Source organism: Neurospora tetraspora (genome assembly GCF_033439725.1).
Source record: "Neurospora tetraspora strain CBS 560.94 chromosome Unknown B0H65scaffold_4, whole genome shotgun sequence".
Classification (NCBI taxonomy): domain Eukaryota; kingdom Fungi; phylum Ascomycota; class Sordariomycetes; order Sordariales; family Sordariaceae; genus Neurospora; species Neurospora tetraspora.
Window position 1 is genome coordinate 1,308,688 of NW_026944386.1, and position 27,072 is coordinate 1,335,759.

Below are 27,072 nucleotides of genomic sequence, written 5' to 3' on the forward strand. Positions count from 1 at the left end.
TTAGGCAGGGGTGCGCTCACGGCAAGGTACCTGGAGCTGTTGCCTCTGTCCAGTCCATGTACCCCAACTTTTTCTCATTTATCGCGTCGCCCACCCGACCCCAGTTTCCTGTCTTCATGACTCGAGTTCTCCCCATTCTCCCCATACTTCCCCGCCCTCCACGGACCTGACGCCCTGACCAATTCGACTTGTTCGCGATCCAATTCGCCAGTAACCGCGACCGCATCGATTGCGCAGCAGCCAGCAGCTTGCGACGACGGGCACGGTGATCGCATCTCGTCTGAGCTCTCCTCCATCGAACTGCGGCCGGAACTCGTGGGCAAAGGCAAGGAGGAAGGAGGGGTTGGGCTGAATGGGCAGGCCATCATGTTGGACGACGGCAGCTCATGAAAGTCTCCAGCCGATTTGACGGGTCGATATGCGGCACCATCTTCTTGCATCGTCCGTCGTGGAATTGGTCTGCCATTGCCGCCTCCGCAACCGCAATTGATGCCACCAGTTCCGTGTCGCAAACCAGCCAGCGTGACCAAGGCAGCGGACGAAGAAGACAGGTTGCGACAGCAGGCCTCGGCCCAGCACAACAACGACGGCGCTTCCATGGCGGCTGGAGCTCACAAAGTGGCCTTGTCGACGGGGCCGCGAGGAGACCCATACGAGGCTCCACCGGTTGCCCGCTACTGACCACCTCATCCCTGCGAGCAACTCCCACCAGTCTGTCCGGCACGAGCAGCAGACGAGCACTCGACTCCAACTTCTTCCGCTATTCGGTATCCGCTCCCCAGAAGAAGAGCCACACGGCGGCGGCGGCGGCCCCGGTTTCTGAGCCCGAGCCCGAGCCCGTTGCTGCAGCCGCCCCCGAACCCAGTGCCGATCAGAAGCCCGCCGACTCCGTATTCTTCTCGGCCCCATCCGCGCTACATGACGATCTATCGACCGAATCCCACTCGGGTGCAAACCCACAATCACAAGAGCCGCTCGAATTCCACTATATTAAGCCCGGTCATCTTACCAAAGAAGAGCTGCTTGAGCTGGTAGATCCCTATCATGGTCTAGATGGAACGGTCGAAGACCACCTCAAGTTCATTCGCGATCCTCACATGCATAACTATGCGCCCGCTGACAGGCCCCGGTTCACCTTCGTACAAAACGAAGATGACTACGAGTATCCAGGCCCGGACGAAGTGGTTGGTCTGGACGAGTATGGCCAACATACACTGAGCGATCTCAGGTTTGCTGTGCTCATGCGGCTGCGCACTCCACACAAGATAGACCTTGACACTATCTACGACCTCTACCAACAACTGCCGGAACCGCGCATGCCCTACATCAATGGTCGGTTGCGACACCAGCTCCTGAAAGCATTAGGGCAGCCTCAGCGGAGGAACTCCAAGTCCATGCTGCGGTATTTCGCCGTCATAGCGGATGTGAGGAACTGCAGCATGCCCTTGACGGCAGGGGAGTGGAATTGCGCCATCTCTTTCGCAAGTCGATATGTTGGCACTGTCACCGAAACCCAGGCGCAGTCTGCCATGAGACTATGGCGCGAAATGGAAGTCGACGCTGGCATCAAGGCGACCGAGGTGACCTTTAACATTCTCTTTGATGTGGCTTCCAAAGCTGGCAACTTCACCCTCGCCGAAATGATTTACAAAGAAATGGTCAGCCGTGGGCACTATTTCAACCGCTATCACCACGTGAGCTTAATCCATTTCTTTGGGCTCAAGAGGGAGACCGGTGGACTTCGCGCCGCGTTTCGGGAGATGGTTGAAGCCGGCGAGATGATTGACACGGTTGTCCTCAACGCCGTCATATCTGGACTGTTGCGATCGGGCGAGGAAGCAGCGGCCGAGCGCATTTATGCTCGCATGGTGGCTTCTATCGCGAAGTGGTCGGAGGCACCGTTCCCGACACGGAGCTATGCCAGCGATCGCGCCATCACACAGGCGCTGAAGATGATGGCCCGGGTTGCAAAGAAAGCTCCCGAGTTGCAACATAGCTTTCAAGAGATGGTGCCTATGCATCCAAACCTTCGGACGTATAGTATCCTGGTCAAGTATTACGGCGTTCGGTGCGGAGATCTCTCTTGCGTGGCCAAGTATATCGACGAGATGAAGCTGTTCGACATCCCTGTTCACGGCTCCATCTTCAAGGTTTTGTTCAAGGCTTTTGACCGCCATGGTGGTTACGCAACTTCGGCATGGAGCGCGAGGCGGTTAGAATCAATCTATTCGGCCCTGCTAGAAGCCGTAGACGCTGGACGGACACTTGTTCATCACTCGACCCCTCCGCCAGCTGATGAGGAATCGTATCCTGATGATCACGTTCAAGAAGACCACCTTCATGAGCCAGTTCAAGTTCAGGAAGAGAATATCCAGGAGGAACACCATCCCGAAAGCTACGACCCTGAAGCCGAATTGCCCTACGAAGAGGAGGACTATCAACAAAAGAAAGAATGGGGCGTCGACCGCCCAGGCGTAGAGATCAAGACCTGGTTAGCCATTTGGGTCCTGCGCGCATTCATGCGGTGCACAAACGGCGACAGAGTCGTCGAAGTCTACGACCAACTCAGGGCCCGCTGGGAGCTCAGCGACAAGGACGAGCTATTCATGGCAGACTTTCTGTCTTCGCTTCTGATCGATGGCTCGAGAAGAGGGAAATGGTAATACAGTACAAGTATATCACGACAGAACATGGAAACACCAGAGACGGACAGAAGAGGTCTACAACGGGACACAGAACGTCACGGGCACTATCCGTCATGAGCTAATGATGCTTATGCACATATTTTACATATCTACAGATACAGTTGTTGTTGCTGTTTCATATCTTTTGATGGCGGTGGTGGTTGGACGTTAATGTTCTTTGTATATTGCTTTTATTTTCAGACGCGGACCAGTCGCGTGGTATCTATCTGCATTTGCATGTTTGGTTGAACCAGAGGGGCGAGCTTAGCGAGCCGGAGTTTGGACTCTGAAGAATCTTTTATGTGGTTGTATGATAGAAGTTAGACTCATTGTTAGAGGCGACCAGGAGGGACAGATCATTCAAAGCATTCATGTGACGTTCCATCCACGAACACTACTCGTCAGGCCTAGAAAATCGGCGGCTGACTAGCGGGAAACCCCCTATCCCGCTAGTCAGCCGCCGATTTTCTAGGCCTGACGAGTATGCCCACACGAGTGATCACAATCACCATTAGATCGGTGTTCAGTTCTCTTATTTACTCCCAAAATGTCTTCGCTGTAGCTTACAAAAGCTGGTATCATTATATGCATAGGGCTTCCAACTCCCTTCCCTTTCCACTTCAGCCCAACCCCAAGAATCTCCCATCATTAAACTTGATTACTTTCAACTGGGAATATTCACTAGCCAGTCCCCTTATTTGACCTTGCTCATGATAGTTTCCGGTCCTCTGACAACGTCCATCTGGGCGGCCCTAGCCTTGACCGCATTCAACATGCTTCTCTCAAAGTCATCTCTGGACCTCAACACCGCTTCGACCCAGCTGATCTGCAAGTCCCAATACTGGCTCTTGAACTCTGCAAACGCGTCCGGCACCGCCTCCCTATCGACCGTCAACAACTGCAAGAACGGCTCCGACACGCGCCACGTCTCCTTGATGGCGTTGCCCACATCCGGGTTGGGCAGGTTATTGAAGAAGTCAAAGGCGGTCGAGAGATCGTCAAAGATCTTGTCCTGGAAGTTATCCTGCCTGCGGAACTTGGCGCCCTTGTTGCGCACCGACGACAGGTAGCGGATGAGCAGCTCCTCGGCAAAGATTTCGATGAAGATGTCGACGAGCGAGTGGTGCAGCACCATCTTGTAGTCGGACACGTACTCCTCGAACGTGGCGATCATGCGCGCCATGGCGTTGGTCGTGTACCACCGCGGCGTGAAGAAGTCGGGCATGACGGTGCGGAAGTCGACCGCGAACACGAGCTGCGCGAACTTGGTCATGCACCACGTGCTCAGGTCGACGTAGCCGTCGCGCAGCGCCGCGATCTCCGTCTCGGCACGGTCCATGTACTGTGGCGACACGAGCGGGCTGAACTTACGCCGGAAGTCGGAGAGGTACGCCATTCGGCCTTCGTCCTCGTTGTCGTCGATGCAGGCGATTTGGTCGTTGGCTGTCGCCACGAGCCAGTCCTGCAGCGGCTGGAAGCCGTCCAGCTCCGGTTGGCCTTGTGGGGGTTGCAGCTCGTACCGCGCGGCTTCGTCCTCGAGCATCTTTTGCCAGGATTGCTGGCGGGTACGTAGGCGCTGGAACATGGCGTCGATGACACCTTCGACGACATCGGCACGCTTCGAGTTGCCCGCGGCATCGACTTGCTCGCGGAGCATGCGCCAGAGGTCGACCAAGTTCTTGGTGCGGAAGTATCCATACTCGTCCTGGTCGAGGTTGCCGCCCTCGACATTGCGGTCGGTAAAGTCTTTGACCTCTTGCTTGTAGATACGGTCGATCCATTCGTCGAGGAACTTGATAATGAGGGCGCGGAAGTCGCGCACTAGTTCGGCCTCGCGGTTGTCGATCACATGTGGTGTTAGTTCGTCCTGCTTCATTCCCAATTTGGTCATCTTGCGATAGTAGGCCTCAGGCCAGCTGATAATGGCCAGGGTATGCGCTGAACTGGTCTCTGGGTCGTCGATTAGCCGAATGAGGTAGTCGTGCATCAGGCCGTGATAGATGGTAGCCCATGTCTTGAATATCTTCCACTTCTTGGGCATCAGAGGAGTCATGCCGATCTTGACGGCGTTCAGGTCGTTGAAGTACCATTTCAAAGACTTATCGAGCATATCCGGATCGCCCAAGAACTTCTCCTTGCTCTCCTTGAACTGATCCTCAGCAAAGGTCTTGATAGCCTTCAAAAACTTGTCCTTATAACCCCTGACCGTCTTGGCGCCATCGGTTATGCTCTGGAAGCGTGTGGCCATCTCCTTGTGATCCTTCAGCGCTTCTTGCAAAGCCAAAACCCTCTGGTCACTCTTCTCCTCGGCCTCTATTATCAGTGCAAAACGCACCACCAAACTGTTGTTGTCCGCAATAACCAGGTTGATCAAACTCATGGCCACGAGGGTGATATTCACATCAAACCACTCGATGTATTTATCCAGACGGGAAAAGTAATCCTCCAGTGTAGACTGCAGGCCCGGGTCGTCGCCTCTCTGTATTTGTTCGATAGCATCGTCTCGGATATTACGGAGCTGCGTCAACTCGTAGTGAATAGCCAGCAAGTTGGGCATGTTCTCGGGGTCCTCGTCGTCCTCGTTCAACATCCTGTCGATGGTATCTAGGCGCTCGCTGAAAGTTTCGAGGTTGCGGCGCATAGTCTCGACGGCGCCAAAGTTGCGGTGGGCTTGGGACACCAGGTTGATGGTTGCAAAGTCGGTGATCATGTCTTGCGACTCGGAACATATCTTGTCGATTTTCATCATCTCCTCCTTGATCTGCTGCACCGTCTTTTGTCCCTCGGATAGGCCGTTCATACCGGCCTGTGTCGTCTCGAGCTGCTCCCGCAAGCCGCTGCGAAGTTGGGAGTCGACGGCTGCCTTCTTCCTCATGAACTCGGCCTTGAGGGTGGTGATCTTGTCGAGATCATCGGGGTGCCGGAGCAGCTCGGCGAGGTTGACGGGCGGTAAATCCATCTTCGTGTGTGTGTGTATGTGTATTATCCGCGTGGTGGTGGAAAGTTGGTTGTTAGATATGTTGTGCTTCTCCTTGACGTCGTCTTCCGTGATCCGTGTAGCGTGTTGCCTGGACGGTAAGTCTGCATGTTCGCTTCACCTCATACCATGTCGCGCAATGTGTTCAGTATGGTTCCCGTCGCAAGTGTTAAGAAGATGTGGATGTTGCTCTCTCGGCTGCTCGGTGTGTCCGTCGTAGTGTTTGGTAGTAGTATAGGTAGCGTTGGTGTTGTGTTTCGTTGCGGCTCCTGCTCCTGGCAGGTGGAATGGAATGGCGGTTGACGTTGTGTGTGATCTTTGGGGGGAACCGGCGGCGTCGCAGGTACCCTAGCGGACCCTGACAAGTACCTGGCACTACAGACAGGGGATGAGCTCTAAAAGGGTACCTTCGCTTTGCTCTGGCGCAAAGTACCAGGAATGCATTTACACGGGAAAACGGGCGTGGGCCGATTGGCTTGTGCGCATAGCTGCATATCTGCAAACTTACTGTAACGACGGCGGTATCCTGTGAAACATAGGTTGACTGTGCCGAGGACCATCCTGTCCAGGGGCTTTGTTTCCTTTTCTGATTGCTATAGCTACCGTCTTGTCCTCCGGTGCCCAACTCGTCGCTCCCATCTGGTACCAAGATCGAGATGTCATGCGCATAACTGGAGTGGATGTGATTTTCATATCTGTTGGGTATCATGACTACGAGCAGTTGACCGGGAAGCTACTGGCAGCGATACCCTGAAAATGTGAGCATGAAGCTACATCCTTGAGCTCGCACGATCGCGGTTATTTTGAAAGTCAACGTATTTGAGCTCTAAAGCTGTACAGGAGCAATAAACAGGTCAGAAGCACCGCTTTTCCGACCTGGAGTGCTTTTCTGAAAACACCTTACCTGACAAGACTTACCATAGCGTCACTAGATACAGACGCAGTCAGATGATGGTGGACTACGCGGCTTGCTTACCTCGCAACATTGTCGAAGTAGTCAATGTTTCCTTGGTCGTCCCGTGTCGGATCTCATCCAAACAAGCTTTCCTTCCATCCGTGATCACAGCTTCAGCCAGAGGAGCCCCAGCACCCGTTGCCACCATCCATCTTCCCCTTATCGAAGTCAAAAGGTTTGCCAGAGCCATTGGTTCTCGGAGGGTCCAGAAAGAGAAAAACGTCGGGGCTGATGATGATGGTGGTTTCTATCCGTGTCGTATCATATACAGAAGAGCGCCCGGACAGTCCGGACTACCTGCGTCTATATCCGTGCCGGTCGGTTCTTTGCGTTTCCCCCCTTTCGGTATATCCCCCCCTTATTACGCACGCATCAAGCTCATCGCCCGCTCAAACTTCCCGATCATATCGGCACCCGCATAACAGCTAGTAGCGAGCCGTTTAAGAGCGGGGGCGGTAGGTCTGCCAGACTGTTGTGTTTGAAACCAGATTACGTCAGTGGAACCGTATACTTTCGCTCTCGGACAGGGAGAATATCACGCACCGGCAATGGCAACGGGAGACCCGAAGCCGACGACGCAGTACATGAGGTAACGGAACCAGAAGAAGCGGGTCTTGGGGTTGAAGGGAAGGTTGGAGCGGGGACCCTCGGGGTAGTGGTAGGGCGACGAGAGCTGGGCGCGGGTGTTCTGGAAGGTGCGGCGAGCAACGAGGCTGAAGGGCTGCTGGCGGGGAGCCGCGCGGAGGGCAACACGGGAGAACATCTTTTTTCTCGCAAAGCAATTCACACGCAGTCAGCTTTCCGATATCAAAGTTGCAATTGAGCGCAGAGCTCGGGGCGAGCTGCAGAGTGGCATGGCAAGGGGGACGGCATACCTTGAGTGGAGATTTGGTGATTCCTTGCTCGGTCAGAAGCTGGTGTCAAGGAGAGTCGAGGTGGGAAAGCACTTGGAGTGTGGTGATGAAACTGGAGGAGCTGCCCGTGGTGGTCCGTGACGCTAGTGCGGAATCTTGACGTTCGGAATTGGGAATAAGCTCGGCTGTCTCAGCTGGCTGCACAGCTCTGGCAGCTGCGCGTGGTGGGTGTCGGGCCTGACCAGTCGCAGGCCATTTGTTGTGGTGGACGGTGGTATGACTTTTTGCGCATCTGACCGGAATGGCTCGCCGTACAGGTACTTTCACGCGGCGAATGGGTCCTCCCCCAAACTCCCATTCTTCCAGCTGCCAAGTACCCAGGGCCGAAACTGGCCCAAGCTCTCGAGGTTGAGCTCCCCAAGGTACAAAGCACGTCACAGCCAGTTCTTCTTATCGGAGCAAATTCCATGGCGCTTATCGCGTTATCACTCTTTATCTTCGCCTATCTCGGCGGTTGTTTCGTCCTCAACTTACACCCAAAAGGCAAACACTCCAACAGGTTAGAACTCAAAACGATGCTAATCATAAAGTGGTATCTCGCGAGTGCTTTATGTTCAGGTATCATTTCCAACTTTTGCTTCTAATAAGGCTGCCACGCTCCGAATAAACACCATCACCCAAACATGCAAAGGTATATCCGGTTTAAATAGGTACAACAAATGAGAACCACCCTTTTCGCCCATCCGCACTCTGTTTACTTGAGAGTCACCAGCTCCTCAGCACTGGTGGGGTGAATAGCCACGCAGCTATCGAAGTCGGCCTTGGTCGCGCCCATGTTGATGGCAACACCGAAGCCCTGGAGGATCTCGCCGCTGCCAAGGCCGATGATGTGCAGACCAACAACCTTCTCCTCGGGGCCGGCGCAAATGAGCTTGTAGGCGGTCGGTGCCTTGTCCTCAGGCTGCATCATGGCGTAGTACATGGCAGTGAAGTTAGACTTGTAGATCTTGAGGTTGTCGGCGCCGTACTTGGCAACCGCCTCGGGCTCGGTAAGGCCAATGGAACCGATTTCAGGATGGGCGAACACAACGGATGGCACATTCTCGTAGTTCAGCCTGAGTGTCCTGAACTCCTCGGGGCCAAACAGACGGGCGGCCAGCTTGCGACCGGCAGCAATGGCGACGGGGGTCAACTCAATCTGACCGCACACATCACCAAGCGCATAGATGTTCTCGGTGCTGGTGTTCTGGTACTCATCCACCTCGATGTATCCCTTCTCGTTGGTCTTGACACCCGCCTTGTCCAAGCCGAGACCCTCAACCGCCGGTGTGCGGCCAACAGCCCAGATGAGATGGTCGACATCGGAGATAGACTGCTCGCCCTCACCCTCCTTGAAGTTGATAGCTAGCTTACCCGCCGCATCCTTCTCGACGCTGGTGAGGTGGCTCCTCTTGTGAAGCTTGACCCCGAGGCGCTCATACTCCTTGACCGACACCTGCTGAATCATAGGATCGAAGCTGCGAAGGAAGGTATCGTGGCGGATGAAGAGATGAGTCTCCACGCCGAGAGCGTTGAACATGCCAGCAAACTCGACAGCAATGTAGCCGGCGCCAACAAGGGCAACCTTCTTGGGGAGGGTCTCGATGTCGAAGAAGCCGTCGCTGTTGGTGCCGTATTCGGAGCCGGGGATATGGGGAGGAATGGTCGGGTTGCCGCCCACGGCGATCAGGATCTTCTTGGCGTTGACGACAGACTTGGTACCGTCATCGAGAGTAATCTCAACCGAGTTGCGGGACAGGAGCTTGGCCCAGCCGTGCACATACTCGACCTTGTCGTTGGCGAGGTTGCGCTCATAGATGCCGTTGAGACGGGCGATGTAAGCGTCGCGCTTGTGCTTGAAGGTAGTCCAGTCGAAGGGAGCAGTTTCCTCGACACTGAAGCCGTAGTCCTTAGCCTGGTGAATGGTTTCGGCAATAAAAGCGGCGTTGAAGGTGACCTTTTTGGGTACGCAGCTGCAGAGGAAGAGAAATTGTTAGAGCTTGACCTTTCGAGCAAAGTTGGAGGTGACTTACCCAACGTTGACGCAAGTACCTCCCAAGCGCTTGCCCTCGACTACCATGGACTTGATGCCATACTTGCCAGCAGCAGCGCGGGCAGTCGCGATGCCACCACTGCCACCACCAATGACGAGAAAATCGGTTTCCTTGGAAATGGGAGCCATGTTGAGAGCTGTGGCGGAGAAATGCCTAGACAAAGAACCAACTCGGCCTGAAGCTAGTCTGGACGAGACAACAGAAGGTCGAACAAGGAAGGACAGAGAGGGCATGGACGAAGGATATAAACCACCACAACGGTGTCCGGGCTGGTATCGCAAATAAGAGTGGTCTGGGCGGACGCAGGGTGCTGCAGTTGGTAATCCTTCGGGCGCGGTTGCGGTGGTGTTGGTGCGGGTAGTTAGTTGTCTGTGTCTGCGAGGACTGTGCAGGCTGGCGGCCCCAGGATTTGGAATATGTACGCTAGTGTCGGCCACACTGTCTCAAGTGGGGGACTACCTTGGATCTAAAAAGTCTATAAACCCAATGCATTGTGACACTACATCAGAGGGCAATTTGGGATTTGGAATGGTGATATGACCTGGACCCTATCTGACGCAAGCGCGGCCGTGTCCGGTAACCATGCCGAAGTTGGCGGTGGTGGTAGGATTATAAATTCGACTATGTACCATCATTCCAAATTACACAACCAACAGAGAGAACTGTCTCTTTCACGGCTTCTCCGTCTTTCCCCTCTTGTCATTATCTGAGTTATGATATCATAGGGAGTTAGGGACCGTCTCCCTCTAAAAAGTTACAATGAGACAGTACGAAAAAGAATTGAAGATGGACTGGTAAGTGTGGGTTATGGTAAGTAAGTAAGCAACACAGCCGAGAATGCCGAATCGCGTAGAAGTCGATCATGTAAGCAAAGTCTCGACATCGACCATCGGGGTTCTCACACAGTCCGCAAGGGGAAAGTCTAGACGACTCCAAGTAAGGCAGCTTGGACCCCGCGAGACGTTGGGATGGAAGGCAGGAACGGGGCCTTTGTTTGGTCAATTGCATGCCACTGGGAGATCAGAAGAAAAAGGCGTTAAACAATCCAGATCTGATGTGCCCCGCGATCGGAACGATTGCCGCGATAAAACTGTCGAACTTGCCTGCCGCCGGCTGCCCCGTGCCAGCAAGGTTCTTGAAGTCCGGCAGGCATTTGAGCTAAACCGTAATGGAATCCTTGGCAAACATTGACCAATGCCGCCGTAGAGTACAGACAAATTGCTATAATTTACCCTACGATATCAGCCATACGATAACAAGAGTGTAGTACTAGTGTGGTATTTTCACTTTCATTTACAAACTTCACTTCCATCATTTTGGGGCAGCGAAGACGGAATCAACCCAACACAAACACCCGTTATCTCACCTCGATCCAGGCATCTCACGACTCTTCAATTCAGTATTCAAAAGAGAGGCACTCAACTTATTAGCCGCCAAAGAGGCGAGAGCTGGGTTTGTGTGAGCAAACGAAGAGAGTCAGGCGTTGAATATCAGCTTCAAGCCACTCGAAGCACTCGGTTGCTCAACAAATCGTTGTCTTTACGATCGCTTGTGAGGAATTTTCTGGCTTGAGTCGAGTCCGGTGTTACCGGCCAGTTGTACATCATGGTGGGCAAGCCGTCCGCGGCGGCCAAGTTGTCGCTCGGCCAGTTGCAGGAGCTCATGGTCCGGTGTGGTCTGCCAAAGACTGGTTCAAAGCTTCTCCTATACAACCGTATTCGAGCCGCTGCTAGAGAGCACAAGCCCTTAGCCCCTGACTCTCGCATTCTCAGTATCGACATGGGTCTCAAGAACTTCGCCTACAGTGTTCTCACTCCAGTCATGCAAGGCAGCAAGGCCATGGCCGAAGAGTATCCTTTGCCTGGAGACGTAAAGCCCAAGGACGAAGATATCGTTGACACGGCCAGTTTCTTCGAAAAGCTTGAAGGAACCAAGGACAAAGAGAATGGCGACTTCGAGCGAAAATTCGAACCAAATCTGATAACAGACAGGGTTTATAATATAAACAACACTACAAGGCGTGTGGCCGATCTGCACGCATGGCGCCACCTCAACCTTCTCCCCTGGCTTGAGGTGAACAATATCGACGGAAAAAATACGGACGCCGTCGGCGAGAACTTTGCCCCTAACGCCATGGCTGACATGGCCTACCGTCTTATCACGGAGCATATTCTGCCCCAAAAGCCAACCCACATTCTCATCGAGCGTCAGCGCTTCCGCACCGCCAACACGGCCGGCATCTTTGAGTGGACCGTCCGTGTAAACATGCTCGAGTCCATGATCTACGCCATTCTGCGCGTCATGCAAAACCGCCGCGAGTTCAACGGCGTCGTGGTTGCCGTGCCGCCCAAGCGCGTGGTCAACTATCTTATGGACAAGTACGAACGTGAAATACCCTCACCCGGCCATCTGGCGAACCCTGAAAGGCACAGGATAAAGCCGAAACCGATACGAGGCTTCCGGATGTTGGAGAACGAGATCCCACCCAAGGAGGACAAGGATGACGAGCTTCTCAACCCATTCGAGGAGCCCATCAACGTTGACGAGAAGGAAACCAAGATGAAGATCAAGAACGTCAAGAAGGCCCGGATGTGCCTTTTGGGTTCGTGGTTAAAGAATCAGGAAAAGCTCGGTCTCGCAAACCGTGAGATGCAGCGCATGGCCCACTACTTCGTAAGGGCCGCTCCTGTCGCCGTCAACCATTTGTTGTCTCTGACCAAGCAGAAATTGAAGAACGACGCTGTAGTAATGCCGGATCCCAAGGACCTCCCGGAGTCCCTCGGCGTCGGCACATTGATGGGCAAGAGACAAGAGAAGACGGAGCGCGTTACCAAGGGCGAACACATCGAGAAGATGGACGACTTGTGCGACTCGGTTACCCAGGGACTCGCCTGGCTGGAGTGGAGGTTACAGTTGGAGGAAGCTATGAAGAGGAAGCCGTGGATTATGGAGGATAATGAGGAACCGGAGAGACCCAAGCTGGGAATTGCTGTGAGGAAGAGAACAACGGGCGGAGGTCTATAAAAGGCGGGCTCGGCACAGAGCTACTGTATGTACGATAAAGTGTTGCCAAGATACCTGTCATAGAAAGTGATAAAATCCGTTCTCTCATTGCGTTACCCTGCCGATGATGTCGTAACTATTGCCTTGCAGAATGACTTCTTGCTAATACGCAAGACTATGAATAGAAATATGGGTATCATATTAATCCAGACCTCAAACACTGCATCAACCAAGAGATCAACCAGCTACTAAACTCCAAGCCTCTCCCTTCATCCCTACTCACTCCAATATTCATCATACATCCCCTCTTCCCGCTGAGTACTAACCCATTCCTCACTCGCCAATCCCCTCGCCATCCTCCTCTTCAGCCCCTGAGGATCCTTATGCCAGTCACACGTATAATCGCACTCAGGCACTTGCGTCTCCCCAAAATACCTACAAATGGCCGCATGCCGACAAGAGCTGGTATCCTCACAATATGCCACCAGCCTACTGAGGCTCTCTTGCCTCGCCTGCTTATTATTAATCCCATCCGACCCCGAGTTCTTCGACACCGGCTCCCTCATGACCAAGTTACACACCCGGTCCCGGTCCTCGCGGCTGTAGTAAAGAAAACAATAACTCGCATTCCCATCACGACCCGCCCGCCCAGCTTCCTGATAGTACCCCTCAAACGACTTGGGCAACCGCCAATGCACCACGAACCGCACGTTCTCCTTGTCGATACCCATGCCGAAGGCCGTCGTGGCAACGATGATATCGTACCCCGGCTCGTTGGCGATCCACTTGGCCAGCGTCTCCTCCTTCATCTGGTTTGGCAGCTTCGCGTGGAAGGGCCGCGCGCCGATGCCGTCGTGTCGTAGGGCGGCCGCGAGCGACTCAACTTCGTCGCGGGAGATGGTGTAGATGATCCCCGGTACGTTCTCGACGCGCTGGCCGGTGGCATCTAGCTCGGCTTTTCGATCCGCGGCCGCTCGGCGGTCGTACACGCCCTTTAGCCAGGTGACAAAGTCGTCGTAGCGGTCGTTGGCCTCGTCGCTGGTGAAACGCACTTCGAGGTGCAGGTTGGGTCGGTGAGCTGTCATGCCGAAGATCTTGAGTTTTCCGGGTGTCTTGTCCAGCCCTAGCGTGGTGAGCACATCTCGGCGGACTTGATCGTTGGCTGTGGCTGTGAGACACATAACTGGTACGTCGGGGAAGTTTTCACGGAACCAGGAGAGCCGTTTAAAGTCTTTGCGGAAGTCGTGACCCCATTCTGAGATGCAATGGGCTTCGTCAACCACGATGCGTGCTAGCTCGTGCTGCTCATAGACGAGTTTCAGTTTCCGCCGGAAGTGATCGCCGGAACATAGCTCGGGAGTCACGTATAGAAGGCGCGTAAGGGGATGTCCAGTTGCGAGATCAGCGTAAATGTAGTCCCGCTCTGGCATGGTAGTGTTGCTGTTCAAGGTGCGAGCGTCCACATCTGATGCCCTGAGGGCCTCGACTTGGTTCATCTGAGCGTGTCAGTGACTTGCTTGAACAATGTTCAGTCAGAGTGATTGAACTGACCATGAGACTCAGCAATGGAGAAATCACAATAGTGACTAAATAGACAAGGTCAGAATGCGCTTACTTCAGCCGTAAACAGTTTGAAAATGATAGACATACTTCCACGGTCTATTACGGCTGGAAGTTGGAAGCATAGACTCTTGCCGAACGAGGTGGCTGCCTGGACGAAGACATCATGACCGTCGAGGGCAGCTTTGATGATCTCTCTCTGATGTGGTCTGCGAAAAGTGGTTAGAAGTAGATCATAAAGAAATGGGTCTCTAAGAGTTCATACCTGAAATTCTCTTTGCCGAACTGTCGACGAAGAGTAAAGTCTATGTCCTTGAAGGAGTCGCTCCTTAGGAGAGGCATCGTTGCTTTGGCCGTTGCTGAATTTGAGCGCCTGGTCGCAGCTATCGTGTCGCTCAGACTTCCATTTAGACTAGGAAATGACAGAAGATCGAAGCCTTACAGCTTCACTTTCCGATCAGGGTGCAAGATTGGAGGTAACGAGTTCATCCCATCACGTTGGCTTGGTCGCGTCTGTTTTGTTTACTTCCATCGATGTGCATTTGAAGTGAAGTAGAAGTGAAGTTCTGTTTGGCCCAAAGTTGTAGGGGGTTCCCAGTGTTAGTTGGCGGATTAGGCGCCAAATCGCCACTGTAAGCAGCACTGTAAGGCCCCACCAGTTCAGCATTGGGCGAGGTCGGTGTTGCGAATCGTTTGTCCAAGCTTCATGATCACGGTTGACATATTTATCTTAAGAAGAAATGCATTGCCATTACTTTGACGTGGTGGATAAATGGTTAATCCACCTCGCAATGCAGCCTTAATAACTGCTACGACCTGTCCATGTTCCTCCCTCCTACGTTCACTCCCACCAAATCTACCATCTCAAACCCAACCCCAAAAGAGTTGGGAAAGAACTCACCAAACCCCCGGAATAACCGCCCACTTCTTCTTGATCTTCTCCTCCCCAAACTTCTCCATATACCACTGCTTCCCCTTGACCGCCCTCGGCAACATCGCCGCCACCTCATTCAGCAAGAAGCACCTCGCCGGCAGACACCCCCAACCAGCGGCCATGTAAAACCCAAGCCACTCAACCCACTCGCAAAAGTAATGCGGGTAAAGCATCACCTTGAACAGTCCCGCCTTGGGAATCTCGTAGTGCTTCTCCACCTTCTTGCCCGGCTGTCCCATATTCCCATTCTGCTTCGCCAGCCTCTCTTGCCTGCGGGTTTCCCGGCGTCTGATCTCCCTCAGCTCGTCATCGTGGTAGTAATTCGCCATCAGGCCGACGTAGAATAACGCGATTCCGCATGTGAACTGAAGTGTGGGAAACGAGCTAGACAGTTGCTTGGCCCATGCCGCATGGCTCGTGGGACCGTAGGCCGCCAGCCAAGCGCCGATCAAGGTTCCGTTGATAATCTGGAAGCCAAAGGCGGAGAGCCAAATGACGATGTGTATGGGCGCCATGCTGGGCTGCAGGAAGGGAAAGGCGATGGCGCGGTACCAATAGTGGATCACGAAGAGGCCGGCGAGCACCTTGTTTTGCCAGGGCAGGTCGCTGAGGGTTAAGCCGTGCTGGGCGGGGAGGGTGCGCATCATGTAAAGCAATGACATGAAGCCGGGCGCTTCCATGGTGAGCCAGCCGATCCGGCCGGGTAGGTTGAGGCGGCTAGTGACTGAGGTCTTGCCCATTCCGTACCAGGAGATACCCCATTGAAGGGAGGCGGCCTGGTCAGTTGTGTCAATTGTGATGTAGAGAATTCTCAAGATAGGGCGGTGACACATACCACGGGGAACCACTTCCACAGGGAGATAATGAGATCGTAATTTTCTCTCGTGGGAGGATACCAGTTGTCTATTAGGCCTACGGTAGTCGACATTTTCTTCTTTGTTGGCGCTCGGCCGAGGATTTATCGGGTGAGGTTGTTGAGTCGAAGGTGAACGGCAACTTCAAGTCGGCGTATGGGTGATGAAATTCTCAGAACTCCCTTGTTTACTAAATAGGAATGCTTATACCCGGAATCCTGATCAACATTACGAAAGAACGAAAGAGAGAAGGTGCAAAGCAAGAGAAAGGTGAATGGGAAGGAAACAACGGACAGTACGTAAGAGTTGTTTATATTCGCTGGCAGGGGCCACTTCTGACCAATGATGTTAATGAAACCACTCCGCAATCATCCCAACAGGGGTAATCTAACCTGGTACTACAGTGCTCAATAACTAACGTTTGGCCTATCACCGCCCAGCTACGCTCCCAAAATGTTACCACAGGATTCACCCGTGATGCAGAGTTGTCGATTTCGAACAAAAACACCGGACAATATCATTTCCGTTGATACCATCCAGTTCGACCACACTTGCAACCGCTATACCATCTTCCAGGTAGTACCTAGCCTCAGGTGTGTACTATAATAAGTCGAAAAACTGCCATTCTGACCAATAACAAACAAATTCCCAACTCCAATCCTCTCTGGTATCATTCGTTTCTTCATGATGACACTCGAACAAAACACTACACCCTGCGCCTGAACTTAAACACCAACCCATGCCAACATGATTGCGCAACCGAGAAGTTATACGTTAACCACCAATTACATCACAACACATTTATCTTCCCTCGGCGTCCCAGGAACTCCAACCGCGGCGGGTGGAATTCCCTGCCTCATCGGCCTTGGTGCGGCCATGTTCGGATTACCAGGAAAACCGGACTGAGGTCTACCGGCCTGACTAATAGATGAATGCCCGGGAGCTTGGGACGGGTTTCTCAATCCCATTGAGCCCGCGGTCGAACCCAATCTTTGTGGAGGACTTGCCGCTCCAGTGCGAGGAGGTGCAGCTCCCGCGCCGTTGGCAACAGTGGCGCGAGCCGCAGTAGGGCTGCTTGAGGGATGGCTGGGATGCCCTTCTGGGGGAATGTACGGTGCCTGTGTAGCAGCGACATCATAGCTAGGTGGAGCATCTTCTACTCCTTCATCTGCTGGGCGGTTTGTGAAGGGCTGTGGTTGTTGACCAGGAAGAGGCGGAATGAGCGATCTCACTGTCTGACTCGAAGTTCTGACCCCGGTTCTGTTCGCTGTCGGACTAGCTCCTCCACCATTGTTCGCAGAGACGTTCATCGAGCTGGTACTTCGGCGCGTGGACGGAGCCGTGGAAGAAACCGATAGTGAGCTGCGTGATGCTAAGGCCGCCGCCCTTTGGCTCCCAAGACTTGCGGTGCTGGCGGCCCTGGCGGCCCGTACGCTACCATTCCCACCAAGACTACCACCGCGCGCATGGCCTTGTCCGCGGCCCTGGTTTCGCTGTCCGTTCGATGTGCGTGCTTGCTGCTCGATGAACTGCTCCGAGAGTTCTCGTTCCCGGCGTCTACGTTCTTGCTCTTCTCTATGACGCTGTTCCTCCTCTTCCTGCAATTGCAGTGCTAGCGCAAGGTCGTGGTCCTCCTGTTCATGCGAGGGAGATGTCGGGGCATCTTCATGCACATCCCCACTGTTATTCCGTCCCCTACGACCCTGGACTGTCGTCCACCCGCTGCCCTCTCCCGAGTTACCGTATGATGAGGTGCCGGTGTAGCTTGATCCGCGCGGGCCTGCAGGATTGTTGCTAGGGTCGTGTGAAGCGCCGCCGACGGGGCGGACGTCACCAGAGAAGAACTCGGCTCGTTCACCGTTTACATCCACCAGCGATTCCCATACTATCTCGTCATGGCTGGCGTATCCTGCATCGGTGACAAGTGTCATGAGTTTCCCAGTCATTGGGTGCTTGTACAAGGTGGAAAAATGGTCGTTCCGGAAGAGAATCGCTACAGACCCTGGCTTCATCGAACTTTTGATGACACCAAGTCCCCATGTTGTAAGTTGTGTGGCTGAGGTTCCCCAGAAATCTTTGATCGCAAAGATATCCTGGAGCATTTGCTGTTCATCTTCAGTCAAGCCCTGTTCATTGGGGCTGCTCAGCTTGGCTTCCAGCTCCTCTTCACGGAACAGAAGGTTCTGGGCGTCATCATACGACGCCGCTTGTCTCTCAAATGCTCCATACACCGGATCATCTTTAGGCGGAAGCCAACCATGTATCAAGGGAATGGAGAAAGTGGAATACAGTCTCATCTCCCTCGTACTCTCGAACGTCCCCGGAATCTGACCACCTCTCTCCGTCGGAGGCAGATTGGTGAGTGATGTGCGGTTGAAGGCGTCTTCCATTTGCTTAGTCGGGACAAAGCGTGGGTTAACATTCATGCCGGTATGAAGGCTCTGCAGAAAGTTGTAGAGTTCGGTAACGTCCGGTAGAACGGCGTCTTCACCCAGTCGTCGCTCAGACATTAGTTCGTCAAAGACAGCATCAATAAGCAGCCCGAGACTGACTTGCTCTCGTGATCGAAGCGTCTCCACTAGGACCGTATTGTCCTGATGTGCCGGGGTAGAGAGGATGAGAGCGTTGACGAGCGCAAGAAGCGGACATGGTCCATTCGCATTCTGAATCAGAATCGGCGATGTCCTCGGGTTGATTTCCGCCGTGGCGTCATACCAGTTGATCCTCTTGATTTGGTATGTCTCGGACCTGTCAACCTGGCGTAGTGGTTGCGCAGATGAACTGGCCTGCGCTTCAGTAGACCTAGGTGGTAACTCGGGTGCATTCTCTTCCGATCTTCTCTGGGGGAGTGGGGGAGCTTGTTCGACGGCAGACGCCGAATTAGGGGGCACGGTAGATGTTGTAGTAGAAGGCACGGCCGGCGGTGGTGTAGGAGGCACGGTAGCTCCTATTGTAGGAGGCGCGGCAGGTGCCGTGATATTATTCACGGTGACCGGCTTAGGAGAGCTCTCATCTTCGTCGGCGAAATCCTCCCAAGTGCTCCTTCGTGATGGAGGACCAGGACGTGTGTCGATATCGATCAAATTCCAGTCGTCTCCCGTGGTTGCAGGCGGTTTTGCCGGCGCCCTCCCTCTGGATATATCATCCAAGTCATCCCATGCGTGAGAATCATCAAGTGTCTCCTCTCCTGTACTTGACGGCAAAAGTTCAGGAGCCTTGCTTGAACGTTGCTCATCCCACTTTGCAGGATCCTCATCAGAAGGCAGTGAGAGCAATGTTGGCGGGCTCGTTGATGGTCCAGGGGTGGGCTGCTGAGATGGGTTTGCAGACTTCCATGGGTCTCCTCCGGTGTGGCTCTGTTGCAGATCCGGAATCAACGGTGGTGCAGGGCTGTTGCCTTCATGGTTCAATGGTGGTTGCCAAGGGTTCTTGCTTTGTTCAGGACCTTCAGATATGCTCAAGTTCGAAAAAGACGGGAATAGTACAGGTGGTACGGGTGGTGGATATGCTGGCTGTGCCGAGACGGTGTCTTCTCCGTTAGCTGGCGTGCTTCCTGGCATCTTTTTCTTGAACGGATTAGTTTCTGGTTGTCCGTGGGAACCTCCTGGTCGCAGTACGGTTGGTATCCGGTTGATATCGCCTCCTACCTTGTCTGCTTCCGTCGTACCGGACCTTGGCGGTTGGGCACTGCCGCCGGGCCTCAGAACGGTAGGCACCCGGCCAATGTCACCTGGCTCTCCACCAGTCGCAGACTTGTTCCCTTCCGCGCTGTTATCGGCCCAAACATTGTCGTCCTCGATGCCTGATAAGTTGGAGAAGCTTTGACCGGGCCTCAGAGATCGTGGCACATCACTGGCTTGTCCGTCTGACGCCCCCTGGCGTTGCTGTCCCTCACGCTCGTCGTTCCACACCATGTTTGCTTCCGAGTCCATGGCGGAAGACCAAGATGGTTCTCGTCGTACTGCCGGGTCGAGAGCAGCATTTGCTGGAAGAGGCTTCCTGGTCACCATATCTCGAAGGTCGTTGATGAATGCCAAAGGAAAATTCAGTCGTCAGGAAAGTGTCGACCGTCGAGAGGATGTAAGCCCGAGGAAGCCGAGTAAGCGCCTCTAAGCCGCAATGACTCGAATATGATCCTGTTCAATACGTGACCACGGTCTCCAGATTATGTATAGTATAGATTTCGTTGCGTCCTTCCAAAGAGATTCGAAGGTCCATACAGTCCTAGCCGTCGAGATAATGTTCAGTCGACACAAAGCAGCCTTTCGTTGTGAAGGTCGAGGTCGAGAGCGGTCCGAAGTTAAGTGAACAGTTGCGTCATTGGCGCACGACGTTTCGAGGGTCTAAGTCTAGGATGTTGCTGGGATAGCGCTGCGATTCTAGTATGAGATTTGGGCCTAATATGGGTGCCGTTAGTGGATTGCTCACTAGTTCTAGCATCCAGCGCAGAAGCGATTGGAGGACAGCGAACAACTTACAAGAGCAAGAGTTGGGTCAGGTTGCGAGGGATGAGCAGCTGTGTCTCCACGATATAGCCAGTCCGGTGTTGTTTGATGAAAGTTCGAAATCACAATTGACTCTTTGTAGTTGGAGATGGTTGTAATGCTCAAATCGTCAATGTGAAATGGAAGAGACGGGACGGAACCCCAGCAGCTGGAAAGGTGTGGCAGTGCGTAGGTAGCTACCGGCTGTGGACTTGGACCCCTCAAGGTTCCCGTCATAGTGGGACTTTATCTTGGCGACCTCGGTGCTTGGCCGCAAAGGTTGACTTGTAGGCTGACTGACTTCTGCCACCAACTGAAACGATACCTATCAAATGTGATCTCAAGGGCAGATTGGCATTGGCAACGCCATGTTATAAAAGACTGGACAGTTGGAGGTTGGTGTAATGACAAGGGAAAAGCAGCTTGCATCTGCGAATTATGTCGTTGGCCACTTTGACGGCCTCCCATGGGTCGTGGCACAGGCTGGCGGCAGCTACCCCTCACCACTTGCCCTTTCACAGGCCGAGCTCGTCATCTCCTGCCCTGCCTAGGCGATCCAGCGCGGCCAGGGACATGACCTGCAGAACAGGCATCCATGATTCCAACAATTACACTTGCCAGGAACTCGGAATGTCAACATACCATTTCAGTCTGTCACCGGATTGTGACCTAGCCTCATTTATATGGGCACTAAGTCGAGGTACTAGGCTATGATGGACGTAACAATATCCCACAAGACAAATGCAGTACAATGGCTTAGACCATAGCCTGCCTTCAGCAGCCTCATCATTTGAAGCCATGTCCCAATCCAAGAGTTGAAACGTCACAGAGAAGGATTGCCCAGCGCTCCATGTACATACATATATATTAGGATTACACAAACATCATTTCTCATAAGACGTCAAGCCAGTAGTACCTATCAAGTACACGTCCCGACTCCCGCTCCGTGTGTTAGTCTAATCAAGAAGGTCTTCCACGGAGCCGTATGCCATTCCTACAGTTCATAATAGTACCCAGCGCTTGAACCCAACAGCAACAACCTCCCTATCACAGCACTCCTCACCCTAACCCAGACATCAACCCCTCTTTTAGTATTTCGATCCTGGTGAATAAAGGGTCTTGATCCGGATACAAGCTGGTGTCTCGAACCTCTCGGCCTTGGCCAACTTCTCCTGGTCTGTACGGAACCACCCCTGAGCCTCCTCGATCAACCGCCGCTTCTCCTCCATCTCTCTCTCGCACTGTTGCTGTAGCTGTTGCACAAAGATGACCTCGGCCTTCTGATCCAAGTTGTACAGCTTCGAGGCGGAATAATGCCTGACATCGTTCGGGTTGACATAGTAGTTGACCTTGACGTTGGGCATTTTACGGGCCATTGTGTAAGGGGGCTTGGCCTGCTCAAAGGACATGGACGGTGTTGATGGCCCCGATGTCGCTCCGGAGAACAGCGAAGAGATCATGGGGAAGATGAAGAGAACAATGATGGGCAAGAGGCTCATCAATGTGCTCCACATGCTGTTGCCTTCTTGTTGCTGTCCAGCCTGCCGAGGGCGAGTCCTGGGCCTTCCTCCGCCGAATTGGTGCACCCGAATGCCGGGCCCGCCGCCAAAGTTGAAGACGAACTGCGGCCCTCCGTCGAAAGCTGTAAAGCGAAAAGAATGTCAGTATACCGAACAACCGTATTGTGTTTAATCAAGGGTGCTGGTGCACATACCGGCTCCAAACGGACCTCCACCGAAACCTCCTCCGCCAAAGAACCTCGCAAACATTTCCTCCGGGCTAATGTCTGCATCTTCTCCCCACATGCCTCCCTGATGCGCCCTTGCTGCTCCCCTATTCGCAAAGCCGGCAAACGGATTCTGCTGCTGCGCGCTGGCGAACCTGCTGTCCGGGTCGGTTCCGAAGCGGTCGTACTTGTCGCGCTTCTCCTTGTCGCCCAGGACGCTGAAGGCGCGCGCGACCATCTTGAAGGCCTCGTCGGCATGCTCGTGGCCGTTCTTGTCCGGATGTGTCAGCAGGGACTGCTTGCGGTAGGCCTTCTTAATCTCGGCGTCGGTACATGTCTTGGACACCTCGAGGATCTCGTAAAAGGCGGTGGGTTCGCATTTCCGGATTCGCAGGACCGCGGCCTTCTGCTCGACTGTGTATTTGCGATCCTGGTTGCCCTGGTTGTGCTGGCGGTTGTGGGCGGACGATCCGTTAGAGGCATCGGCCCCCGAGGTTGTGGCTTCGGGCATGATGTGCCCTTTGTCTTATGATTCTGGTCGTTAAGATGCTACTAGGTACTATCGGTGACTATCTTTGAAGATAAAGGCCAAAGGTGATTCTGTAATTCTAGACGTCGGATCGTCTGGTTGGCCGATCTTCGTTGCGGAGGGCTGAGGGATGTAGTGACGCAACGAGGCAAAGGCGGTGTCCGTGACAACCTCGGGATTTGTTCAAGCTGAATAAGAAGAGGCCGGGAGATAGGTCGGCGACAACGAATTGGTTGCTATTGGGATCACAGACCCGGGTGAGAGAAAGACGTTCTATAGCGTTCTGATGCTAGATACCGGGTTCAGGTCGGTCGCGATTGTGTAAATGCATTGACAAGGAGAGCGGACAGGGGAGTCGAAAGCGTGGCTTTTTTCTGGAACTGCTGCAGCGGACGGGACCCCCAACCCGTGAAGTTGTGGCCCCTTGTCCAAAAAGTGTACGTACTAGCCTTATCAGTGGAAGTCAGACTGAGATAGTACAAGTATTAAGCGTTCGCTATGAAACCAGAGAATACATTCAATATTCAACGCTTCTGGACTTGGTTTTGATCATTACAGCGACTATAAGAACACCGGTGACCATTCGCTATTCTAGGGACTCGAGCTGGACAGCATGGAACTTCCACGCTCACCTTTCCTTCCATTCCATTCACACATGGTCCGTGCGCTTGGCCGGAACTGGAGAACGACAAATCATGGAATTGGAGACAGGACGGGAACGGGAGCAAGGATGAATCCAGTTTGCTTAGTCATTCACCAGTGTCGTCACAGCTTCCTTCAATTGACATGAGCCGATTCGGAAGCTGCAGATAGCTCAAAAATCGTTAACAAAAAAAGCCGGTGTTGAAGATAGTAAAAAGATCAACAACAATATCCTCTATCCTCGCCCATCATGTCAACTGAAGAAACCAAAACATCCGCTCTGGACCGCCTTAGGGGCTGGGGATGTAAGTACCTCACTCACTCAGTCACTTCAAACTTCTTCACTTACACACACACAATGAAACAAAACACTAACCCCCAAACCCAGCATCCTCCCTCCCCGGCATGGGCCTAGCAACCCTCATCACCGCTCTACACTGGCGTCCCTTCCAGGCCCTCCCCATGCTCTTGACCCCTCTCCTCATGTTCTCCAGCTATCTCAGCGTCGCCGGCTTCAAGATCGACAGCGCCGGCATGACCGCCGCCTGGAGCGGCATCTACTTTCTCCTCGCCGCCCGCCGCCGTCCCGCCGCGCTCAAGAACAAGTTCTCGGCTCGTGGCGCCGTGCGGGCCACGGCCATGGGTCTAAGCGCGGTCAACGTGCTTGCGGGCACCTACACCTACGTGACGGGTGATCGCAAGGCCGAGGAGCAGGAGAGGAAGGAGATGGACAAGTGGGGAATGTACAACGATAGCGAATGAAGAATCTGACAGGGACGGTCGGGATGGTGTAGGGGAAATGGGCTTGCTGTGGTTGAGCAGAGTCGGCCTGGCATGTAGGAGCGAGTGTGTTCTGACGTGTTACGGTGGACAGCCCGTGGATTAGTCCACCAGCTCCATGTCCAGAAGTTGCTGGAGGGAGAGGGGGGAAAGGGGGTTCGTTGTTTCGGAGGTATTCTGCGGGAGCAGTTGTGTGTCTGTATCATACTGTATCATAAAGAGCAAGCATTCGGCGGCGTCAAAGGGTGGGAAATGACAAACAAGGAAAATTCGGCTATGCGCAAAGTCACATTCTCTGATCATGTTCGCTTTGAGCAGCACACGCCAAATGGGTGCTGAATTTCCTGCTCACCCCTCTGGGAGTGATGAGCCTTGTGGCATAACTAACAGCCACAGTAAGATACTATGCGCAGACCCAACGCTGCGACAACAACCATAACCATAATATGAACATGGGAAACCGCCCTATGAATACCAGGGAAAATCATACGAACGCCAGGAGACACTCAGCACTTGATAGTCTCCGCTCTCCAACCTATCTAATCTCTTCCATGCAAGTGATGGCTTGTCAGCTCCGAGTCTGGGTTCGTGGCCATGTGATACCCCAGAGGGAAAACCCGTCTGTGTATCGCATCGTCTGCCAGCCCTCCAGATTCCCGGTACGGGAAAATCCCCATTGCAACGCCACGCCATTGTACCCGCTTTGAAGCAGGATATCCGCTGGACCTACATTCCGACTTAACCAAAATACTCTTAACGTTTTCCCCCTTAATAATGCAATCCTCCTCGCTGCCGGATCGAGCTGCGCCAATCGTGTATGGCGCCCGTAGGATTTGTGAGGACCAAAAAGTGTAATATGACGACCAAGAAGAACCGACCGGTATCCGAATGTGATGCCGAAAAGCTACTGGGTAAGCAGCTTGCGATCCATCGCCTCCGATGTTGGCAGCGAAATTCCGGAAAAATGATACCAGAATAACAAGAAAATAATGGCCACGACCGTGGAGTGGGCGAACTTGGGCGACCCAAATCGCCGCAAGGTCATGTCCTTGGAGAAGAGGTTCGAGATTTGGGCCATTTCGAATCCTTGGATGTAGTTGACATCTGTCTCGCGGACTTTGGGCTCGGCATAACTCCGGTACTCCTCGAGGATATTGTTCACGTCCCAGCCAAGAGTCTTGCGAACAATTCCAACCACGCAGCCGGTGCGATGCTGCACAACCAATGTCAGCCTGACCGCTCCACTTAGTCGAGATGTTGTCGAGGGGTAATTTACCTTTCCGTGGTTGCAGTGAATCAGGAGCGGGTGATTGGCTTGGTTGAGCACCAGTCGAAGGATGGCCTTCATTGTCGTGATGGGGATGGCCTCTTTCTTGGTGCCCTTCATGTCGAACACGTGATGCTTAATGCCATTTCTGCTGAGAAAAGCATCAAAGCCCTCGGGGAAGTCCTTTTGGACCAATGTGCTGGAAAGCCCTTGTCAGTATGTTGAAAAAGAAAAAAGGGTTTCAAATCGGGTAACTAACACCATAGTCTTCAACTTGAGGCCCTCGATGAACGGGTAGTCTTCGCTCTGCGGAAAACTACTGCGGTATACTCCAGGGACAACGACACCAAAATTCTTAGGCCGGCCATCCGAGGGGATGAGCGGGAGAGTAGGATTTGGCCGCAAGGGAGCTTTGGCACTGTGGCTGTAGGCTTGAACGGCATGTGGAGGCTCGATATCGCGAAGTGCGTCGGGGAGGCTAAAGTGTTCATCTTTGCTCAAATCTGACAGGTCCGTGTCCAATGATGTCGTAGCGGTCATGGGTGAGCATTCGAGGCTCGTCTGGCGGCTTGAGCGGCTGCTTTGATTTGTCGATGTGCCGATGGAGCCCTTCCTGTGCGGTTCTACGTCCGCCTTCTCGTCCTCCTTTGTCATTTTCTCAGATTGAGGCCCAAGCAGGGCCTGCTCTATTTTGTCACCAACAAATGCTCTCGTATTCCTCTTCATGACGGCCTTGTTGCCCCCCACCATGGTAGCCAGGGCTGTCATGGATTCGGATTGTAGCAATGACGGGTGCAGGACGCTCTTGGTTGACGAAACAAGCGTTGGGGCGTCGGAATCAGAGTGGATCATCAGACGGCCAGAACCGGCCAGGGCTAGGAGATGCTCGAAGAGAGACAGGGGAAGCTGGTTTGGCCGGCGAAATAGTGCGGGGGGGAGGCAGATGGGCTGGCGGTTCGAATCGATCGGCACGGTGGCTCGTGGTTGAGCGGAACGTTTTCGGTCTGGTGGACTGTTGGAGGCGGGAAATGGAGAAGATGTAATGGCACTACTGTTGGTAGTAGAAGTGGTACGGACGGTTTTGTTTCCGAGTTGACGAGCAGTGGAACCAAAAGCGTCCCAGGGCACTTCTTTCTGAGGACTATGAGCTGCCCATTTTTGCTGATTTCCCAAATTGTTCCGGGGTTGTGTGGGATGCGTCGTGTATAAATGTGTACCTGGGAAAGCCCGAGCTCGTCAAGCTTTCCTGCGAGGGTATGCTAACGGGGAATTCGAGGTCCGGTGGTGCTCAAGTTGCCTCCGATCGAGGACGGTAACAAGAGGTCTTGTCTCGAGTTGTAGGCGGGACACGTGAGCGAGCGCCGAAGAGTGCAATGGGGTGATGCAGAGATCGGGATAACTCTGGTGTGAAAACCAGTTAGAATGTCGAGGGTAGCGTTATTGTTACTGTGATGGTGCCCACATCATATGTCGTTCCATACGAGTGGGTGGTGTTGAAGGAAGAAGGCCTTCCATGGGAGGGAAGGGCCGGATTTAAAGAGATGGGTTCATTGTCAACAATTAATTCATTGCGGGCCTCGCCCACGGGCAGTTGCTGCAGTGTGATGGGGGAAATTCATGGCGCACTAGCGCAAAACTGTGTGGGGTCTAGGCCATTGATTGTTAGCGGCACCGGTACTTGGCTCTCTACCCTGCAGGGAAGGGGGTGCCTTTCAACAAGGTCCACAGCA

The 27,072-nt window shown here is 53.6% G+C and overlaps 10 protein-coding genes across 10 annotated transcripts; 3 read left to right on the forward strand and 7 right to left on the reverse strand.

Annotated features, from left to right (window-relative positions):
• Window positions 1–14: 14 nt before the first annotated feature.
• B0H65DRAFT_464743 (uncharacterized protein) lies at window positions 15–3,087 on the forward strand. Its single transcript, XM_062826770.1, has one exon. It carries the CDS (start codon window positions 387–389, stop codon window positions 2,661–2,663), a length of 2,277 nt encoding a protein of 758 aa, XP_062681474.1. The 5' UTR covers window positions 15–386; the 3' UTR covers window positions 2,664–3,087.
• A 73-nt stretch (window positions 3,088–3,160) lies between these two features.
• B0H65DRAFT_464744 (exocyst complex component Sec6-domain-containing protein) lies at window positions 3,161–6,024 on the reverse strand. Its single transcript, XM_062826771.1, has one exon. It carries the CDS (start codon window positions 5,641–5,643, stop codon window positions 3,379–3,381), a length of 2,265 nt encoding a protein of 754 aa, XP_062681475.1. The 5' UTR covers window positions 5,644–6,024; the 3' UTR covers window positions 3,161–3,378.
• Window positions 6,025–7,047: 1,023 nt separating this feature from the next.
• B0H65DRAFT_187570 (uncharacterized protein) lies at window positions 7,048–7,689 on the reverse strand. Its single transcript, XM_062821596.1, has 3 exons — window positions 7,492–7,689; window positions 7,160–7,386; window positions 7,048–7,085 (listed from the first exon to the last, which is right to left on the reverse strand). Exons 2-3 carry the CDS (start codon window positions 7,377–7,379, stop codon window positions 7,057–7,059), a joined length of 249 nt encoding a protein of 82 aa, XP_062681476.1. The 5' UTR covers window positions 7,380–7,386; window positions 7,492–7,689; the 3' UTR covers window positions 7,048–7,056.
• A 162-nt stretch (window positions 7,690–7,851) lies between these two features.
• Window positions 7,852–9,796, reverse strand: B0H65DRAFT_573375 (uncharacterized protein; the record flags this gene model as incomplete). The annotated part of the gene is made up of 2 exons (XM_062830545.1): window positions 7,852–9,482; window positions 9,543–9,796. The coding sequence occupies 2 exons, from the start codon at window positions 9,794–9,796 to the stop codon at window positions 8,225–8,227; spliced, it is 1,512 nt and encodes a 503-aa protein (XP_062681477.1). The 3' UTR covers window positions 7,852–8,224.
• A 973-nt stretch (window positions 9,797–10,769) lies between these two features.
• On the forward strand, window positions 10,770–12,674 carry B0H65DRAFT_464751 (mitochondrial resolvase Ydc2). Its single transcript, XM_062826772.1, has one exon. It carries the CDS (start codon window positions 11,169–11,171, stop codon window positions 12,585–12,587), a length of 1,419 nt encoding a protein of 472 aa, XP_062681478.1. The 5' UTR covers window positions 10,770–11,168; the 3' UTR covers window positions 12,588–12,674.
• B0H65DRAFT_524211 (P-loop containing nucleoside triphosphate hydrolase protein) lies at window positions 12,669–14,760 on the reverse strand. Its single transcript, XM_062828819.1, has 4 exons — window positions 14,392–14,760; window positions 14,217–14,335; window positions 14,118–14,152; window positions 12,669–14,062 (listed from the first exon to the last, which is right to left on the reverse strand). The coding sequence occupies exons 1-4, from the start codon at window positions 14,466–14,468 to the stop codon at window positions 12,842–12,844; spliced, it is 1,452 nt and encodes a 483-aa protein (XP_062681479.1). The 5' UTR covers window positions 14,469–14,760; the 3' UTR covers window positions 12,669–12,841.
• A 263-nt stretch (window positions 14,761–15,023) lies between these two features.
• On the reverse strand, window positions 15,024–19,924 carry B0H65DRAFT_426708 (3-oxo-5-alpha-steroid 4-dehydrogenase-domain-containing protein; the record flags this gene model as incomplete). The annotated part of the gene is made up of 4 exons (XM_062824648.1): window positions 15,024–15,836; window positions 15,896–16,005; window positions 16,804–19,046; window positions 19,113–19,924. 4 exons carry the CDS (start codon window positions 19,922–19,924, stop codon window positions 15,024–15,026), a joined length of 3,978 nt encoding a protein of 1,325 aa, XP_062681480.1.
• Window positions 19,925–21,486: 1,562 nt separating this feature from the next.
• Window positions 21,487–22,635, reverse strand: B0H65DRAFT_426132 (uncharacterized protein; the record flags this gene model as incomplete). The annotated part of the gene is made up of 2 exons (XM_062824615.1): window positions 21,487–22,040; window positions 22,113–22,635. 2 exons carry the CDS (start codon window positions 22,633–22,635, stop codon window positions 21,487–21,489), a joined length of 1,077 nt encoding a protein of 358 aa, XP_062681481.1.
• A 588-nt stretch (window positions 22,636–23,223) lies between these two features.
• B0H65DRAFT_464760 (uncharacterized protein) lies at window positions 23,224–24,360 on the forward strand. The gene is made up of 2 exons (XM_062826773.1): window positions 23,224–23,600; window positions 23,684–24,360. Exons 1-2 carry the CDS (start codon window positions 23,546–23,548, stop codon window positions 24,055–24,057), a joined length of 429 nt encoding a protein of 142 aa, XP_062681482.1. The 5' UTR covers window positions 23,224–23,545; the 3' UTR covers window positions 24,058–24,360.
• Window positions 24,361–24,880: 520 nt separating this feature from the next.
• Window positions 24,881–26,493, reverse strand: B0H65DRAFT_187723 (tyrosine phosphatase family-domain-containing protein). The gene is made up of 3 exons (XM_062821598.1): window positions 25,602–26,493; window positions 25,352–25,541; window positions 24,881–25,288 (listed from the first exon to the last, which is right to left on the reverse strand). Exons 1-3 carry the CDS (start codon window positions 26,192–26,194, stop codon window positions 24,980–24,982), a joined length of 1,092 nt encoding a protein of 363 aa, XP_062681483.1. The 5' UTR covers window positions 26,195–26,493; the 3' UTR covers window positions 24,881–24,979.
• Between the last annotated feature and the right edge of the window lie 579 nt (window positions 26,494–27,072).

Bases quoted from the DNA above. Each gene is read 5' to 3' on its own strand.
- B0H65DRAFT_464743 (XM_062826770.1), top strand. From the start codon at position 387: ATGAAAGTCTCCAGCCGATTTGACGGGTCGATATGCGGCACCATCTTC.
- B0H65DRAFT_464744 (XM_062826771.1), bottom strand. From the start codon at position 5,643: ATGGATTTACCGCCCGTCAACCTCGCCGAGCTGCTCCGGCACCCCGAT.
- B0H65DRAFT_187570 (XM_062821596.1), bottom strand. From the start codon at position 7,379: ATGTTCTCCCGTGTTGCCCTCCGCGCGGCTCCCCGCCAGCAGCCCTTC. The intron at 7,086-7,159 runs GTGCGTGATATT...CAAACACAACAG, and splicing joins GTCTCCCGTTGCCATTGCCG to TCTGGCAGACCTACCGCCCC.
- B0H65DRAFT_464751 (XM_062826772.1), top strand. From the start codon at position 11,169: ATGGTGGGCAAGCCGTCCGCGGCGGCCAAGTTGTCGCTCGGCCAGTTG.
- B0H65DRAFT_524211 (XM_062828819.1), bottom strand. From the start codon at position 14,468: ATGCCTCTCCTAAGGAGCGACTCCTTCAAGGACATAGACTTTACTCTT. The intron at 14,336-14,391 runs GTATGAACTCTT...CACTTTTCGCAG, and splicing joins TTCGGCAAAGAGAATTTCAG to ACCACATCAGAGAGAGATCA. The intron at 14,153-14,216 runs GTATGTCTATCA...TTGTCTATTTAG, and splicing joins AGCCGTAATAGACCGTGGAA to TCACTATTGTGATTTCTCCA.
- B0H65DRAFT_464760 (XM_062826773.1), top strand. From the start codon at position 23,546: ATGTCAACTGAAGAAACCAAAACATCCGCTCTGGACCGCCTTAGGGGC. The intron at 23,601-23,683 runs GTAAGTACCTCA...CCCCAAACCCAG, and splicing joins CCGCCTTAGGGGCTGGGGAT to CATCCTCCCTCCCCGGCATG.
- B0H65DRAFT_187723 (XM_062821598.1), bottom strand. From the start codon at position 26,194: ATGATCCACTCTGATTCCGACGCCCCAACGCTTGTTTCGTCAACCAAG. The intron at 25,542-25,601 runs GTTAGTTACCCG...AGGGCTTTCCAG, and splicing joins CTCAAGTTGAAGACTATGGT to CACATTGGTCCAAAAGGACT. The intron at 25,289-25,351 runs GTAAATTACCCC...TTGGTTGTGCAG, and splicing joins TTCACTGCAACCACGGAAAG to CATCGCACCGGCTGCGTGGT.